The sequence below is a fragment of the Ips typographus genome, linkage group LG4 (genome assembly GCF_016097725.1).
Source record: "Ips typographus isolate SLU linkage group LG4, UJ_Ityp_2.0, whole genome shotgun sequence".
Classification (NCBI taxonomy): Eukaryota; Metazoa; Arthropoda; class Insecta; order Coleoptera; family Curculionidae; genus Ips; species Ips typographus.
This window is the reverse complement of record NC_138425.1, coordinates 318,080-335,250: the sequence shown is the minus strand read 5'-3', so window position 1 is coordinate 335,250 and position 17,171 is coordinate 318,080. Positions and strand designations below refer to the sequence as shown.

Below are 17,171 nucleotides of genomic sequence, written 5' to 3'. Positions count from 1 at the left end.
ATACACATGTAGTTCATATACCTGATGTAAATTATAAGAAAAAGTATGCATGCTCGTTTAATTCACATATTTTTTAGTTAATTCACTATTAACAAAAGCAAACAATTTTTTTGTTGTTAGGGATATAGCGAGCGTCATGGGGTTGCACAATTTTGTAAGGAAACAAGTTTTCTTCTTTAGTTGGTAGATAAGCGAAAGCACAATCTCTCCAAGTGTGCGTGGGAAATTGGTAGGCAAAAGTGGTGGCAAAAAATTCCCGGCCAGTTTCCACTGTTTGTTGCTTAACATTCCTAAAACCCACAATTTACCAACGACATCAGGACAAAACTGTTCAGTGTCAACCTGTAAAACTCGTCAGTTTGTTGTGCCGCAACTTTTCTAATCTGTTTGGCACTCCTCCAGGTCATAGTCCTAGCCTTAGCGTTGGTGTAGGGCATTCTAGTCGGTTTCGATTGGGTGTAACAGACATCAGTGTGCTTCCACCACGTTTTGCTCTGGGTCACGGATTTCGCTTTGTCGGTATAAGTCCAGTAACGTCCAATCCGCATTTCCAACCACAATTTTATGATGGGCAATTTTTCAACTTGGGGAAGTTTAGCCAAAGGAAACCCATCTTCGGCCATACCTTAAAATGCATATTCAAGCACCTGGTCCTTGGAGATGGGGTACTAACAAACCTTTCAAAATACGCTTTAACACATCCATGAGAGACTTTGTTGACTTGGGCGTGTCACGAAATATGGCAAATCGTTTAGACTGGAAACAATCCGGCAATGGATCTTTACCGGAAAGTAAAATTGGTTTCACTGGCCTAGGAATGGACACGTGACAACTTGCACTGTCCGAGTCTTCACTCTCAGCTGAACATTCTTCAGACGTTGAAGTTGATGATGCAAGAGACGAAGAAAACTCAACAGATGCAACATTTTCTTGTTGATTTTCTATTACTGTAGGTTCGGTTTGAATTGTTTGATCATCAGAATGTTGTTGGGTCAGAATTTCGTTATTTGGCGATAGAAACTCTTCTTCTGGAGGAGGTAATTCCTAAATTAAATCGTGTTATTCTAGGAAATTAGTTATGCAACTGTTCTTACCTGTTGAAATTCTTCAATTGGATTAAAATCCTCGCTAAACAGTAAAGTACCGCGATTCGATCCGTCAGGCGTTTCATCATATAAAGCGACCTTTTCCATTTCCGTAACTTCCATGTACTTCTGAAACTCGTCCAGGCAAGTTTCGTGGGCTTTTTCGAATTTTTCCAACAGTTTTTCGCATCCGCACGGTGTCGTTGGCAATGCTGCCGACATTACATAGACGTTTTCATCGGGCATGGCTTTTACACCTGCGCATCAGTATTTATGGTTGATAAACGATATAAGAGCAGTACTAAACGAAGTGCAAAAACCTTTAATTTCGTATTTGATTCGGCCAGTATTGGGCAGTTTGGCTCGTTGACGTTCCAACGCTTCCGCTTCAGCTTGTTCCTTTTGCGCTTTAGCACATTCGCATTCTACTGGCGGTCTTAATCCAGATATGACATATACCGGACCTGTCAATTATATGTAAATCACAACCTTGTCAAGAAAAAGGCTGGACAAACTTATGACGCTAACTGAGCAAACCTTGTTTAGTTTTAGTAACGCCAGAAATGCAGTATTTCAAAGGTTGCTTCTTCATGCGATATCTGGTTGTCACTCGTTGTTTATACTCGTCAAGCTTCTGTAAAGTGGTCAAGTGGTCGTGCATACAAGAGCATAAAGGTTGATGGATGCCTTGCACTACGTTAATCTAAACAATCAATAAATGTAAAGGCACATTCAACCAGCCAGAGCAAATCACATTGAAAACTCACTTGATTGCCGCTAGGTGTAGTTGTAGTGCCGCCCATAACATGAGTGGCGTAACCTTGCCTGATTGTCTGGTTGCATTCTTTACAGGGGCATTTGGAACTCAAAAAACGGTCCAACTCTTCTTTGCAACGACATTGTTTGGATTTTAAGTCAGACTCTGTGGATTTTACAGTTTCAGATGACGATGGCGCTTTTGAATTTGGTGACGTGTCATTATTAGTACAACCAGGAATACACAATGGCACTTCGGATGTTTCTACTGTACTTGAGCTAAGAAGGTGATTGTATTAGTATATCTATAATTTCTGTGCAGTTTACTAACCTGTCTTCTTCTTCAGAAATTGACGTAGCCGAATCTTCATCATCACTAGAAGACGTCAAACTTTCAGATTCTTTATATTCCAAATAATTCATGCAATGACTAAAACAGTCCGGTTTGACGATGTCACAACTGCATACGGCTGGAAAGCCCGATACCCCCGCGGTTGTAACTCCAGAGAGATGAAAAATAATTTCAGACTCTCTCTGGATCAGTCCGTTGTTTACGAAAGTAATTGGTTGAGTTCTGAGTTTGTTTTGAAGTTCTAAAACTTGCAGTTTCTCGCGATATCTACGAAATTTCCTAATTTAATAGCTAACTAGACATGAAAAGGCTTTAAAACAGACTGCAAAACACATTGGCACGGTTTCCTAGCCACAACAGACACCAAACTGTATACAACCCCAATTTTTGTAAGTGTAACTCCTCCAATTACAAACTCAGCTCCATTGTTTAATAAAGCTTTTCGGCAATCTTCCAGCTGTTTTTTGCGCTCCAAAACCTCACTACACAAGCAAATTTTCTTTCCTGGTATACCGGTTACGTGGTAAACCGGACCAAACTTGGTCATCACCACGTCTAAAATAAACACTCTATACACACTTTACCACACAAATTGGAGTAAATACTTCCTAAAATGGTTTTGTACTTTTCGTCTGTGAATCTTTGCATAGCGGCGGCCAGTACAACTTTGTCTCTATACGCCCGATAGCATTCGCACATTTCACTCAGTGTGGTGCCCTGTATAATTGGCACAGGATCCTCACACTTACACGGAGTGGCTTGCCATCCTCCATGAATTCTAACCAGATTTTTCAGTCGAACTTGTTCGATACAATCGTTGCAGAAACACAAAGAACCCAAGTATTTTTGAGCAAATTTTTCGCACACACTCCTACCAATCTATCACAAAAAGTACATTTATTGTTGATCCACAAATTGACAAGTTTGTGCTTGGTCAAGAAAAAGCAGAAATCTGACCAACCACTGTACGGACTAACCTTTTGTTTAGTTGCCACAACTGAAGGTGGTGGACAAAAACACTGAAACTCCTCAGAGGGTGACACTTTGCACAAGTGCGGTATGATGAATCGTGGATCCAATGCTGGACGGTTTTTGCGGTTTAACATGTTGTAGCATAACTTTAAAACTGTGGGAGGGATCAAGTGGAAATTTCTATCTTGATTCCCGGGTAGACTGTCGAAATACTGCGAAGCTGCTCTGTATTCTTTCATATAGTCCTCAGTGTCCTTATAGCATTCTGATCGCTTGGAGCAATCTGCAGACCTAAAATTCAGTCTAGTATTAAGTTTTATGTAAAAAAGAACAGAAAAAACCTTAAACCTTTGATACTTAACCAAATATTTCTACTTTACAAAAACTGAATTTTAGAGTCAAACAGTCAATTCTTAATTTTAATATAAAAAGTAAGCCTAAAACCTAAATAGGTATATTATATCCAAACTCCACATATTTCGGAACCATTTATAAAGATTTTTTGTAAAATTGGATGCTGGAAATTGATTTTTGGTTTTAGAAAACTTACACCACGAGAGTTTTTAGTGTTTTTTTAGACTATTCGATAGGAAATTTAATGAGGATTCCAAAAATGTGCTTAAAACAGTCATTTTCTCACCCCAAGTGGGTTTTACAAGCGATTTTGTCCCTGATTGTCCTTTCAAACTGGGTTTTCTGGCAGTTCAAATTTTGACACCGCTTTTCTATCTGACTGTACCAAATTTTGTAGTGTTTTTTCAGGTTCTTAGATAGGAAGTTTAATGAGGATTCCAAAACTGTGCTTAAAACGGTCATTTTCTTACCCCCAGTGGATTAATGGCGATTTTGTCCCTGACTGTACTTTCAAACTGTGTTTCTGGCAATTCAAACTTTGACACGTCTCTTTTTTCCCTGACTGTACCAAATTTTGTGTTTTTTTTTAGATTATTGGATAGAAAATTTAATGAAAATTCCAAAAATGTGCTTAAAATAGTCATTTTCTTCTTTCGAGTGAGTTTTACAGGCTATTTTGTCCTTGACTGTCTTTTCAAATAATGTTTCTGGCAGTTAAACTTTGACATCACTTTTCTACCTAAATGTAGCAAAGTTTAGTGTTTTTTCAGGTTTTTAGATAGGAAGTTTAATGAGGATTCCAAAACTGTGCTTAAAACGGTCATTTTCTTACCCTCAGTAGATTATAGGCGACTTTGTCCCTGACTGTACTTTCAAACTGTGTTTTTGGCAGTTCAAACTTTGACACCGCTTTTCTATCTGACTGTACCAAATTTTGTAGTGTTTTTTCAGGTTCTTAGATAGGAAGTTTAATGAGGATTCCAAAAATGTGCTTAAAAAAGTCATTTTCTTACTTTAAGTGGGTTTTGCAGACGATTTTACCCTTGACTGTCTTTTCAAACAGTGTTTTTGGCAGTTAAAACTTTGACACCGCTTTTCTACCGGACTGTACGAAATTTTGTAATGCTTTTTAATGCCATTGGAGAGGAAATTTAATGAGAATTCCAAAAATGTGCTTAAAATAGTCATTTTCTTTTTTCGAGTGGGTTTTACAGACGATTTTACCCTTGACTGTATTTTCAAATAGTGTTTCTGGCAGTTCAAACTTTGACACCGCTTTTCTACCTGACTGTACCAAACTTTGTAGTGTTTTTTTCAGGTTCTCAGATAGAAAGTTGAATGAGAATTCCAAAAATGTGCTTAAAACAGTCATTTTCTTACCCCAAGTGGGTTTTACAAGCGATTTTCAACGATACCAAATTTGTTAAAACCGGTCAAATCGTTAATTCCAGCAGGTCATTACAGAAACAATTGAACACCCCCCACCATCTTTTTTTTTGAAATCACTGAAATTTTTGTTTTACTAAAATACTAGATAAACTGGTTCTCTTTAAAAATGATAAAACTTAGCAGTTTGTTATGCAAAATTTATAGAAAATGCAATTTTTAAATTTAAGATTGCAGTTGGCACCCCTGGTGGTACACCCGGTACAGTGTGGTAGTTTGTGATTGGTCAAAAAAGCAGCTTCTTGACCAATCACAACTACAAACAAGCCATATGGACCTTAATAAGTATTATCAAACAAAATATACCTTCTTTCAATCTCCATACTAACAATATATCCAAAGTAAGGACTTTCCGGATATTGCCGATGCTTGTTAGTATAAACTCCGTTAAATTTTGGCGGTGGTGGTTGATAAGTCAATGGCTGCAAGTAAGGTGATTGATTCTTGATACTTTTGTGTCGTTTTCTAAGTGTTTGCGGTTTTGTTGTACGTATTCGAGGTGGTGAAGGAATGCGCACGTGGAGCTCCCTTAAAGTGGAAGTAATGGACAGATGAACTACCGCAGAAAGCAGTAAACGGTCGTTTAGGGAATAGTTAGTTCTGGAAGGATCTAGAAGTTGATAGAACACTAGAAGGAATTCGACTGGGTCACCGCAAGAGTGTTTTAGAGCTTTTTTAATGTGTGATTGGTTGGGTCTGGGGACTAGACCAAGGTTGCCTAACACTTCCTTACAGTGTTCAGTTGAAGTTTGACTGTAAAAAAAAATTATGTAAATGTGATGGGTGGGTTTTATGTGGTACATACAAAAGATCACAGCAAACTGCCTCTTCCAGTTTGTCGACAGCGGCTATTTGTAGTGGATTTAATTCCATGAACCAATCAGGGCCCACCAAGTTTTGCACGATTATATGACCTTTTTTACGCACTTTCATCCTTTCTTTACGCACTGCTTTACATGAAACTTTGTGCTCTTGTCGCGCCACTATTTGTTTTTGTTCTAGTAGTCGTTGCCACACTTCTTCCAAGAACTCAAACTGAGGAGGGCCTCCACTAAAGTACTTCATCTGCAGAAATGCTCCATAAATACTAAATTAATTACTGCAATAAAATTTGTACCTTTTTCGACTTCTTGGGTTTGCAAATTTCCGGTGGGATGTCCTCGTAAGTGGCTACTGTTTCTTTGTAGTTCAACTTGAGATCACCTTTTTGCATTTTCACCCACGTTTCCGAAATTTTGTAGTCGACGCATTGTTTCGTGGGTACGAAACTCTCGAACGCGTCTTCTTTCGTTTGGTTGGACGTGGGAAGGATTTTGCCCAATGAGTACCAAGGACTAATTTTGGATTTTTCCATCATGTCTTGTCCGACGGTCTTTGATTTAGCCGATTTCGGTTGGAGGGGTTTTTTGATCGCCATTCTATCCCACACTAAGCAATTTTGTGTAATTCGTGCAAATCAAAATGATTTACAGAAATGTTAAACTGACATTTTTGATGACATATTTCCGTAAATCGTAGTTTTTGCCACTTAGCACAATTGTTCAAATTTCAGTGGCTGCAGATGGCAATCTTGTCTTTGTCTAACAGTAGTGCGAATAGAGAGACACAAATATAGTTGGTATGTAAGTAACCAGCGCGTCTATATTTGCGAAACGGCTGTTCCCCCGGGCAATGGCCCTTATTATAGTGCTGCGGCGGTCAAGGACACCCCAAAGGACGATACTCCCGACTCGAACTATTAGAACTAAATAGACCCGCAGGTTGACGTCGTTTTTGCCTTCTTTCGCATTCTAAGCCCGTACAAGTAGATGTGTAGAAGATTGTTATAGTTCTTTGTTGCTGCTTGTCCTTGCCTAGAAAAAGTTGTGAGTTAAGTTTGTCCAGTTTAAGTAGCCGATTGTATTATTACTTTAATATGTTGTGAAGCAATGTAAAATCAAACGCTCATGTATTACTACCACAGAGGATTTTTAACAGAATAATTTCCTCTATTGAAGTGGACTAAAAGAACTTCTAAAATATCCACCTTGGACTATTTCTAAAATTTGTAAATTTTTGTAATTCTTGACCAAATACAAACAACAAACAATATACTGCACATGTGGGCATACTATAACACTATGACATAAGCGATTTGTGGTGAAGAAATTAATTTGGCTGAGACATTGTAATAACAAGCCGTGCGCCTTCACCATTTGTCAGGATTCTATTTGAAAAAGACATTCATGTTAAACTGCAAGAAAAATTGCTTGCTAGTAATAAATATAAGTCAAAACCGGATTAAATAAAAAGCTTAATTGACGAAACTGAACCCGACCTCGTTATCGCGTTCAAACACCCAGTATTTTTACCCAGTAACACAAAGAACAAGAACCTTAACAACATTTAAAATGTAAATATTTATACATCGAAAGCTACGACTTGATAACGATTTCAATGTCAGACCAGCATTATACGGTCATTGTCTTTACTATAGGTTGAATGTTATCGGCGGCTCGACGAACAACTCCTACAGCTCGAACCGATTAAAAACGATATTTATTAATTAAATCACATAAGACTTGGTAAAGATTTCCAAACAAAGCGAGCGAGCACATAAGGCCTTATAAATAATATATAAAAATGGTCACCGGTGAGTGAAGAACACGTTCACATCATACACAGTGAGGTGAATAACACGTCAGGCCATTTACTTGTTCTGGCCGCGCCGTAACACGCTCTATAATTTAGGGCAGTTACCCTTTGAAAACCCCCTCCCCCACCCCCTCGCAGACGGGGTCTTTATTCCTGCAGATTGAGGGTTGCAGGAAAAGCGTTCGGGCGGATAACCGACGCCCGCCGTCGCAGTCGTCGTCGCCGCCGTCTCGTGACCCGACCTGCTGCAGGTGGTTGACCGCGGTGTGTGTATATATTCACCCCCGACCATTGCACAATCTAGGAATTGCCCCAATTGTTTCAATTCAACTATTAGAAAAATATAATTAATCATCAAATCAGTGGCAAAAATAATTGTTGCAAACTAATGACAGGTCTTATCTGTTTGTCACAGTAAAGTGACAAACAGATTGACGCATCGGTGACGTTTTGGTTCACTTTGCGTATAAAAAAGTGTTGAAAGTCTAGAAGACTGTTACTACTGTTAAAAACAACTCAATTTTGACAGTTCTGACATACAAATTTATTACAATAATAATAATATCATGTTAAAAATGATGATAGTGCTCTGTCATTGAAAAACAATATTGTCAACCTAATTGTCATAGAGCAGCTGTCAAAAAATTGGAAAGACACAATACAGGCAGCCATTTTTAAACAGATTACAAAATTCTGGAACGTAATCAAAGAGAGACGATAAACTGACACAAAAGTCCCGTCTTCGTAATGGATAAACACTATTATAAAACAATCCCCTTTATTGAGATGGGACTAAGTTAGAAGAGGATAATAATTGAAGTAGGCAGTGTCGCGCGTTGCAGCCGCACGCACCCCCTACGCACCTATCAAGTGTGTCCTGTCCACCAAACTGAAAATCGATTTGAACGTCGTCGAGTTCAAGGCACTCGTTCAAGGACAAGGCCAAACACTCCCTCGGCCAACCACACTCGCGCATTTGATTCCGGGCTCGCGACACGACCACACCGAATCGCGTTCGCGAATTAGCAACGACGCGACTAAAACTACCCCTGGACAGACGGTAATCCGGGAACGCATCCCGCGCAATACGCGTGCGCGCCCTATACGCGAACGCGGCGTGCCAGAAGGGCATAAAGGTTTCACTTTCATTGCTCGCGTCGCTCTCGGTGCACGACGAGCAACTCTACTCAGTGTATACCGGTCGGTCAGTAGCGTCTCTACTTTCAGTTTCGTTCTGTTGTTTTTTTCCCCGTCACTGAATGACGGTGAGAAATTTGTGATAATCAACCATGGAAAATCGCTGGTTAGACTTTGCGGTCCCGGAATTAAGCGATGACACCAATGATCAAACACCAAACATGTTGATGTGGATGTGAAACTATAACTGTCATTTCAAGTTAGCACTTTAGTTTAGTCAATAGTTAAGTTAGAAAAGTCGCTCTTCCTGCCTATCTTTTAAAAAAAAGGCGACTGTTAAGTATTCGCGCCAAACTAAACGCAACCAGCTAATCACACCATGCAAACCTCTACAATCATTTTCAAAACCGAAAGCAAGAACGAATTTCGAATACCTACGGGGGGAATCGTTTCGTCGTCAACGTCCTCCCCCACCATCACAACCTCAATGAGACCGCCACCACCACCACCTCCGCCAAAAATTAAGTTGGAAACCAAACTGGAGGAAGCCACCAGCTCTATTCCCGATCTAGGTAAGTTGTTTACTCTTCACTTTTGATGGGATGACTTTGACAGTGACATGTGCAGACAGGTAGTTTTTCAGCAAACTATATTTACTTAAAATAGCATAAAACAACGAATTTTCCGACCTAATCTATATAAATGACGAGAACAATGAACTTTCCTTGAAGGTGACACCGTCCCGAGACCGTTTGCGACGTCATGTTTGTGCTTGCACTTGACACTCGCCGGGCACGAAAAATCGCCTGTTTGTTGGAAATAGGTTTGAACGGTTATTCATGTGTGTACGTTGAAAAAAAATAAAATCAGTCGGCTACCAGACCCAAAATAACACTCAATCAAGGTCTAGGTCGTAACCTTGCCAAAAAATCGCCTCATCCTACGGACGATGGTCAATTATGCCAAATCTGCATGTGCAGCATTTGCGCAAATCTCAGCAGAGCAGATGGTTTATTGTGATTGGTCAAAACAAAGCAAGAAGCTGCAGTTTGTGATTTCGATCAAAAGTCACGTGACCTCTATCCCATTTTATAATTATAATGTCACGTGATTTTATAATTATGATGTCTATAACGACATTTTATAATTATGATGTCACTTGATCATCTGACCAACCGTCAAATGGAGTTACATTCATTGTGGCAGACTGACACACGTCACTTACAAAGTTTTCTCCATCTTTGTCTAGCCCATTGAATTGTAATGATTCGCTCTGCTCAAGCAGGTTTTACACCAAAAGTTTTAATTCAAATAAATTCATGAACTTCTTGGAGCATAAAGTGATATGATTTTACACTTTTATGTCAAAGCTGTCAATGAAAACAGTTTGACCAACCAAACCAAGTGAATTTATAGTGTTTAGATGGTAATAATTACAGATTATTCCTACTTGTTTTTCTGGTTTTTTGATATTTTTCTGGTATTTCTGAATACTGTGTTTATGTTGATTTGATTTTTGTATTGAGTTGCCATTGACTTTCCTATCAAAATCCTAGCCTAAATATCTCATTGATCCGTTGTTTGGCTTGAGTTTAAAGTAGTTCTTAAATTTAGGCCTTAAACAACTTTTTAGGGTAATATAGGTTTACTCCTTCAAAAACCCTATAACCCTGTAGAAGTTTGGCAAAACTTATTTATTGTTTCTAATATTAATTTAATAACAATGTGCTCTCACATAAGATTTTACATTATCTTTAGTTAACTCATTTTTCAGCTCATTTTTTTAAGTGAAAAATAATCGTAATCAAAGCCAAGTCGAATTTACCAACAGTCGAGTTCCACTGACGTCATTTCAATTTTATAAACCGACTTAGAAAACTGCGAAAATACCCATTATTTTCATTATAATGCGTTACATGCAAATAGCATCAGCATATAAACTTGCACTGGTAGGTGAATTTATATAGATCATAACAAAATACTGTTTTCGTCCTGAAAAATGTTCCTACAACATTTCACACAAAAGATTATTTGACAAATTTTCGTTTAAACAAAACCATTTCAGCAATAAGGAACTGAAAAACGTAACGCGGAAGTACCGCATTAAGTACACCTAGTTACGGTAGCGTCCTTGTCCGCTGAAATCAACACATTCCCGAAAAACGACATTGGATGTAGATTATCATTATTATTATCACCAAACATTATCTAACCTTTGAAAGTGATTATTTTTTTGGCAAGGCCCCATCCTCAAACCGTTTAATTACCTAATCCATACACGTGGACACGTATAAGACTGTCACAGTCATCTTTATGTAACCAAAATAGTTTTGAAAAAGATAACGGTTATGTGTAATAATTAAAAGTAACCTTGACTGGTTAAGGTCAATTTTTGCGACAAATAAGCCAAAAAATCATGAACAACCTTTAGTACATTTTTATGATAAGAAGGCTGTTGTTGACGTTAAATTTTAACCGGTTTGTTGAAAAATTCAAGCACCATTGTCAATGTATTTATTAGAATTAATGCTGATTATTAGTGCGTCAACCAGATTTTTGTTCCAAAATTTTCTCTGTAATGCTGATCATCTATAGCAAAACAGCTTGCTGGTAGTTTAAAAGCGTTCAAGTTCAATTACAAGTGCGACAAACAGCACCACATAGAGATAAAGTATTTATAGGTTTATCAACCGTTTATCACGCAAAAATGCATTCACCAAATTAAAAACGTTTCAAGTATTGATACCTTTTTCCGTTTGGATCAAACGTCACCATGATATTCCCTTGGGACTTAAAGAAAGAATTTTTCTTTTTTTGAATGAACGAAGGCTATTTCTGTATAAATTATCAAAAAAAAATAATGTACACTATTCTAGTAGTAGTTCCCATTTAAAATGGTAATGATCTCAAACCTGACCCTGACAACTGGTTGGTAGACGTGCAAGGCCGCGGTTATCGCTCTTATCTTGACGTCGAAAGCGAAATTATATTGTTTGCTATCCAATACAACATGAAAACATTTTGCCAAAGGTGCGGTAATCTTTGAAAATTCAAAACACTTAAGTGTGTCACTGAATTGCACCATCGTTCTACCGTAACACCTGTGAAAAAAACAAAATCTCTATAACTATTATAGACTCTATAAAAAAACTTTTTACCCCATTAGTATCCTAGATTGCACACACCTAATCCCGAAAACGGCTTAAAGGCGTCTCTTTCTAGCTTTCCCCCTCACTGTGTCTCTCTGCCTCTCTCGCTTCTCTCTTTGGGCCTCTCAAAACGCGTGCCGGGGTGAACGCGTGCCATCAACCTTGGCCCAAGAACAGCATCACCGGGAGCCCCGGACGAGGCAGCTCCGGACGAAGCCCCCAGAATAGGCCTCGTTCAAGGGCATCTCCGTCGAGATACGACACCTAGAAGGAGATATTTTTATTTTTATCTTTCTGTTCCCCTTTTTCTTGTCTTTTGTTGGCTTAATCCACTAACGTTATACACAGTAATTTTGTTCAAGTAGTTTTTAGATGTTGAGAGATTTGAATGTGACTGATTACATTCAAAGTATTTCAGTCTAAACAACTCTTATCTAAGTTGTCCTTACATTCCTCTTACTGAAGGCCAAGAAGGATGTTAGTAAATTTGTATCAAGTTACTTTATTTGTAAAAGTTTCTGGACATTTGGTGGATGTATAAATTGCTTATAACAGCGGTGTAGAGGAAAAATTTGCAACTTCAGTTACATTTTCAGGCTAAAATTCAAAAAGTTAGTTTCACAAGGACGTTAAATGAACAAGCAATCAAAAATTACTTTAATTTGAAAAAAAGCATGATCAGTAGGATTATTTTCCCTTCAGCGACGCCCACATCTAAGTGACGGATAAGGGATGGGGGTGACCGAAAAATACGCCCACATCCCGGCCTAAATTGCGGCTCAAGGTTTATTTAGCGAGAGAGGCCGTTCACCCCTTGTCGACCCAGGCAAAATTCCAACATTGACATCATTTTAAGCCCCGTAAAGGGATGTTTAGTTAGTAAACAAGTAAATAACATGTTTAAATATTCAAATCACAGTCACTAAAATATCAAAATTGTTATTAGACTCGCTCTCAGCCCAAAAAAGCTGCATTTTTTGACCAACTAACTGTATACGCAAAAACTTACCATGAATGGGCAAAATTCATACAGAAAACGTACAAATTTAAAGAAACAAGTTTTCTCATTGGATAAACCCAAACAGTTTCCGCACTTTTGTGGGGTGTGTGTGTGTGAGTCATGGGGAATTTTTCTTCCCCCTTCGTCATTGGGAAAAATTCGTTCTAAACACGAGGGTTTCCCTTTTTAAAGCGGGCGAATAATAAGACGGCTCAAGATGGGCGAGGGATGAAAGTTGTGATAACGAAAGGCATTAGCGGAATATTGGACGGGGTCGTTCGGGAAACGTTTCTTGGTTTTTTTTTTTTTGAGGGGTGAATTATTCATGTCGAATAATTTCAGTCAAGAACAATAGGAAGATGACAATAAGTATAGATTAAGTAATTTACGCCTGTTGTAGACTTGCCTAATGTATTGAAGTAAAGATCAAACAGAACCAGAAAATTTTCCTTTCCCTTTTAATTGCAGGTCTTTCACAAATTTCCAGCCATCATCTAAAATTAGTTCCACACATATAAAGGGGCTTCGATGTATGTTAATTTTAGTACGATTTATTTATAAAATAGGTTAGAAGAGGAGTGGGCTAATACTAATAAGACTTCTTTTACAATTCAGCCTTGAGCATTTTTAAAACCAATAGTATTACCAAAATGTAAAAATTCAGCACGTGCAAACAATGACATTGTTGCTTGCACCCCCAAAGTCTTAATAAGCGGAGCCCCATGGGGTCGATCTTAAACTTGATAAAGGAGGATGTAAAGGGGGACGGTGTTCTTATGAAATGCGTGATTTATACAACTGTTCCATGCAAATTAGATTTTTTTAAGGGTAAATCCAAGCCAGTTAGGGGTAGTTCATTTATACCAGCTACTTTGATGAATTTTTTTTTCATTTAAAGAGTTTAAAGCACCGGAAGTTCTCATAGTACAGCCACCCGGTATATGTAAACTATCTTTAAGTACGTGTTGACTAACATTGTCGTTAAAAAAGGTACACACATTCAGCCTATTATCCGTTTACCCTTGAAGATTGTTGTTCTGACCTTCTGGCCCGACCGTCTTTAACCGAGAACTCCAGGAGTTAACGTTTCATTTATTGCCCTGTTTATTTTCTTGTTTGTTTCAGCCTGAAACAAACTAACACAAATAACCGATGAAAAAGTCTTCTTTCAAATGATGTAATAATGTTTATTGAGCTAAAGGAAATCATTCAATGCCCTGTTAAAATTAACTATACCCATTAGAATGTGATGTGGGCCAAGGGCGTTTTTTTTATACGTCAGAGGCACTTTGAAAACTCGTTCTCATGGTGCGTTCCCGACGTTTTATTGTCGAGAGGGGGCCCCATTTTTTTTTTACCCGTCACTGTCTGGGTCGTAGACCGACCGAGTTTAATTTTTTATATCGTTTTTTTTTCTTAGAAATCTTATCACTTAAACCTTTTACTAAGTTAAACTTACAGAAATATAAATGTCACAGTATCAATTCCCTTTGATACTGTGACATCTTTGTAAAAACCAGCTAATTACGTAAACAGTTTTAAGAACACATGTTAGATTCACAATTTTATTAAAAGATATTTCAATAATCCTCAAATTTCATCCATAAACATTTTCTAACCTAACCTGTCATATCTGAGTAAAGAATGAGGCTAAGATTAGTGCAACTTTTTGCCATCAGCGGCGTGACGTGACTGCAAGTCTGAAATTAACCCCTCAAGTACAGAAATTCCATTACATCCATGTTAACCGTTTAACATTAATTTTTTCGTAAAGCAATCCAAACAATTTGCATCGAAGTTGCTGCACAAAAGAATCTAAATGTGTTAGCGCGTTTACAATGCACGAAAAGAAGCAGCAAAAACCCTTTATTGAAATTGTCGTCCGTGATGGCAAAACGGCCTCGTCTGGACCTTGATGGCATGGTTGCTCGCATCTTCTTTGTTCAATGGCCGCCGACGGCCTTATTTATAAATCGCCCTCTTTTAAAGGGCAACCTTGACTGTTTCAACTCATTCGGAACTTTTGCGTTTCCTTTTTGCTAATTTAAAACTGAAGTCTCTTGTCCTTTGATGAGCGAACGTTTCGAATACTCCGCTAATGTAATTGCGTCAAAAAGAGCAAATTTCTCCCGTCGGTTTTGTTCCTGGCAACGCTGTATCCCGCTTTCCCCCACCCCAAACCGTCTGGTGCCCCCTTCTCTCCTCACGGTCTGCAGGCCCTTACAATAACCCTGGTGCCACTGAACTCTACCGAGTCACCTATTTACAACTTCACTTTCAATTATTACTTCCTCTCTCTTCCTGTACATTTCAACATCCCTTTTCTATACACTCCAAATAATGGTTGTAAGCGACAGACACTGTTCATATTTTTCAAGCCGTCTACGTCTCCAAACTCATAACGAAATTCCGGTCTTGTCATATAGTGGTATAGGTATAAGAATCAAGTATTTTTCGAAGAACAATGGTCCCAAAGCAGGACCGGGGGCAAAAATATGCACACAAACGAACTCCTCTAATTGGGAAAAGCATCACGCATCAGATGTCGAAATGATGAATTTCTGAAGTTCAAGCTTGGTTCAATGACTGTTTTGTCGTACCTTTTTGCCTTTATCCTTCGTTTGTGCAACGTTTGCGAAAAGGCAACGTCCTCCCGTGCACTCCGCGAATCAAAAACTTACAATGAGAAAGTAGCGGTTAGAGACTGTCTATCATAAAGGCGCAACTGGATTATGCTCAGAGTTATAAGTATAAAAAAAATAAATTTTACACTGTTGGATTATTCAAATAGAATACTTGCCTAGAGTAGTGTTGCTTTCACCCTTTTGAGCTGTTCAGGAGAAGATCAGTTGTGTTAAGACTGTTGAAGTGATCTTTCAAAGTGCTCCTATGCAGTTGGCTCTTATATTATAGATTTAAGAAACACCTGAAAGCAAACAATAGTTTGTAACAAATAAAATAGTAAAAAGCAAATAAAGCAGTGACAATAAAGCCCAAATATCATATTAAAAGTGGAGATTTGCTAAGGGCAAGTACCCCTTCATTATGAATCCCAGCATATTAAACTAATAGATTTAATAGGTAATATCAGATATACCTACCGTTATTTGTCTAATCAGACATTTATTATTCTAGTACATTTTGCTATATTTCCACCTTCAATAACCACCACAGAAAATTTAAATAAATTAAACATTTAAACAATAAACATAAACAAATTAGCAGTGTCAGTGATAATGTCAACTGTCATTAGAAGTGTCTAAAATTAAATAAATTGTGGCAGCGCCCCCTATAAACAAAGTCAAGAAAGTATTAAACACGTAAAGTAATACCACACAATTTTGAAAGTTTTGAGTAGATTAAATCTTTAAAAACAACTTTAACAATACTGTGCATTTCTAGAAAATTACTATTTGATATTAATATCCTATACTGTTACAAAATATAACAATAATCCTGTTGTCTGTCTGGGTTTAGTAACCAAGGTCGACCCATCCGATTCTCCCTCTACATACAGAGTCTCTCCCTTGCCCGTCGGTTATGTGCAGCGTTAGCTTCCCCAAAAAAAGGGCGGCACCCTTCCTAGGATGGGGTGAGTGTTCCAGACAGGGCGGCCCGATTACCACCCAGTCTGGCCCCTAGTCGGGGAAGTGCAGTTAAAAGGGCGATGGGGGGAAACGTAACGCGGAAGGGAACGAGGTCAGGGACCTGATGGGGATATATTTGCGGGGTTGTCGCGCTGTTTGACTGAAATTAATTCTTTGTATTGATTACTACAATTAATTAGTAGTTTTAACCTTTCTAACCCCAACTAATGGTTTGAAGCTTGGACAGACAAAAACGACCCTCAGTCTTCGGGTTAAAAAACGTGTGACCGAAGATCAAATAAAAAAACGAGTTTATAAACCCCAGACATGTTAAACTCAATTTGGGCCAAGGGCCCGGTTTTTTTGGGTGACCGAACCAATGGGGTTTTCAAACAGACCCAATGGTGACTTGTGATTTTAATAAATGGTGAACGTTTGCGAGTGCATCAATAAAAAGCGACAAAATCAATGACACTTTTGAGAAAATTTAAGTAAAGAAGAGACAGAAAATTCAAAACACTCTCACTGTTGGCGTTGCAACGCGGCAAGGCCCCAGACGATTTGGGCGGTAAAACGGGGTGGATCCCTCTCCTTTATCTGTCTGGGTCAATGTATCATGGGGTAACAGCGCTCCGGCGTTTCGTTATACGCTCTATAACCAATTTCCAGAATTTTCCGTCGTTTTAATTAAAACGTTCC

The 17,171-nt window shown here is 38.4% G+C and overlaps 2 protein-coding genes across 2 annotated transcripts in view; one reads left to right on the top strand and one right to left on the bottom strand.

The window, feature by feature from the left end:
* Nucleotides 1-44: 44 nt before the first annotated feature.
* Nucleotides 45-7,542, bottom strand: LOC145728266 (uncharacterized). Its single transcript, XM_081978355.1, has 15 exons — nucleotides 6,875-7,542; nucleotides 6,083-6,818; nucleotides 5,771-6,030; nucleotides 5,272-5,718; nucleotides 3,171-3,456; nucleotides 2,799-3,072; nucleotides 2,517-2,748; nucleotides 2,173-2,460; nucleotides 1,853-2,120; nucleotides 1,623-1,788; nucleotides 1,406-1,549; nucleotides 1,095-1,342; nucleotides 678-1,044; nucleotides 343-625; nucleotides 45-290 (listed from the first exon to the last, which is right to left on the bottom strand). The coding sequence occupies exons 2-15, from the start codon at nucleotides 6,380-6,382 to the stop codon at nucleotides 89-91; spliced, it is 3,765 nt and encodes a 1,254-aa protein (XP_081834481.1). The 5' UTR covers nucleotides 6,383-6,818; nucleotides 6,875-7,542; the 3' UTR covers nucleotides 45-88.
* A 1,123-nt stretch (nucleotides 7,543-8,665) lies between these two features.
* LOC145728267 (ecdysone-inducible protein E75-like) overlaps nucleotides 8,666-17,171 on the top strand; it is a 54,235-nt gene continuing 45,729 nt past the window's right edge. Inside the window, exon 1 of the mRNA XM_081978356.1 lies at nucleotides 8,666-9,308. Coding sequence (XP_081834482.1) covers nucleotides 9,116-9,308 — 193 coding nt within the window. The 5' untranslated portion in view covers nucleotides 8,666-9,115. The remainder of the gene's footprint in view (nucleotides 9,309-17,171) is intronic.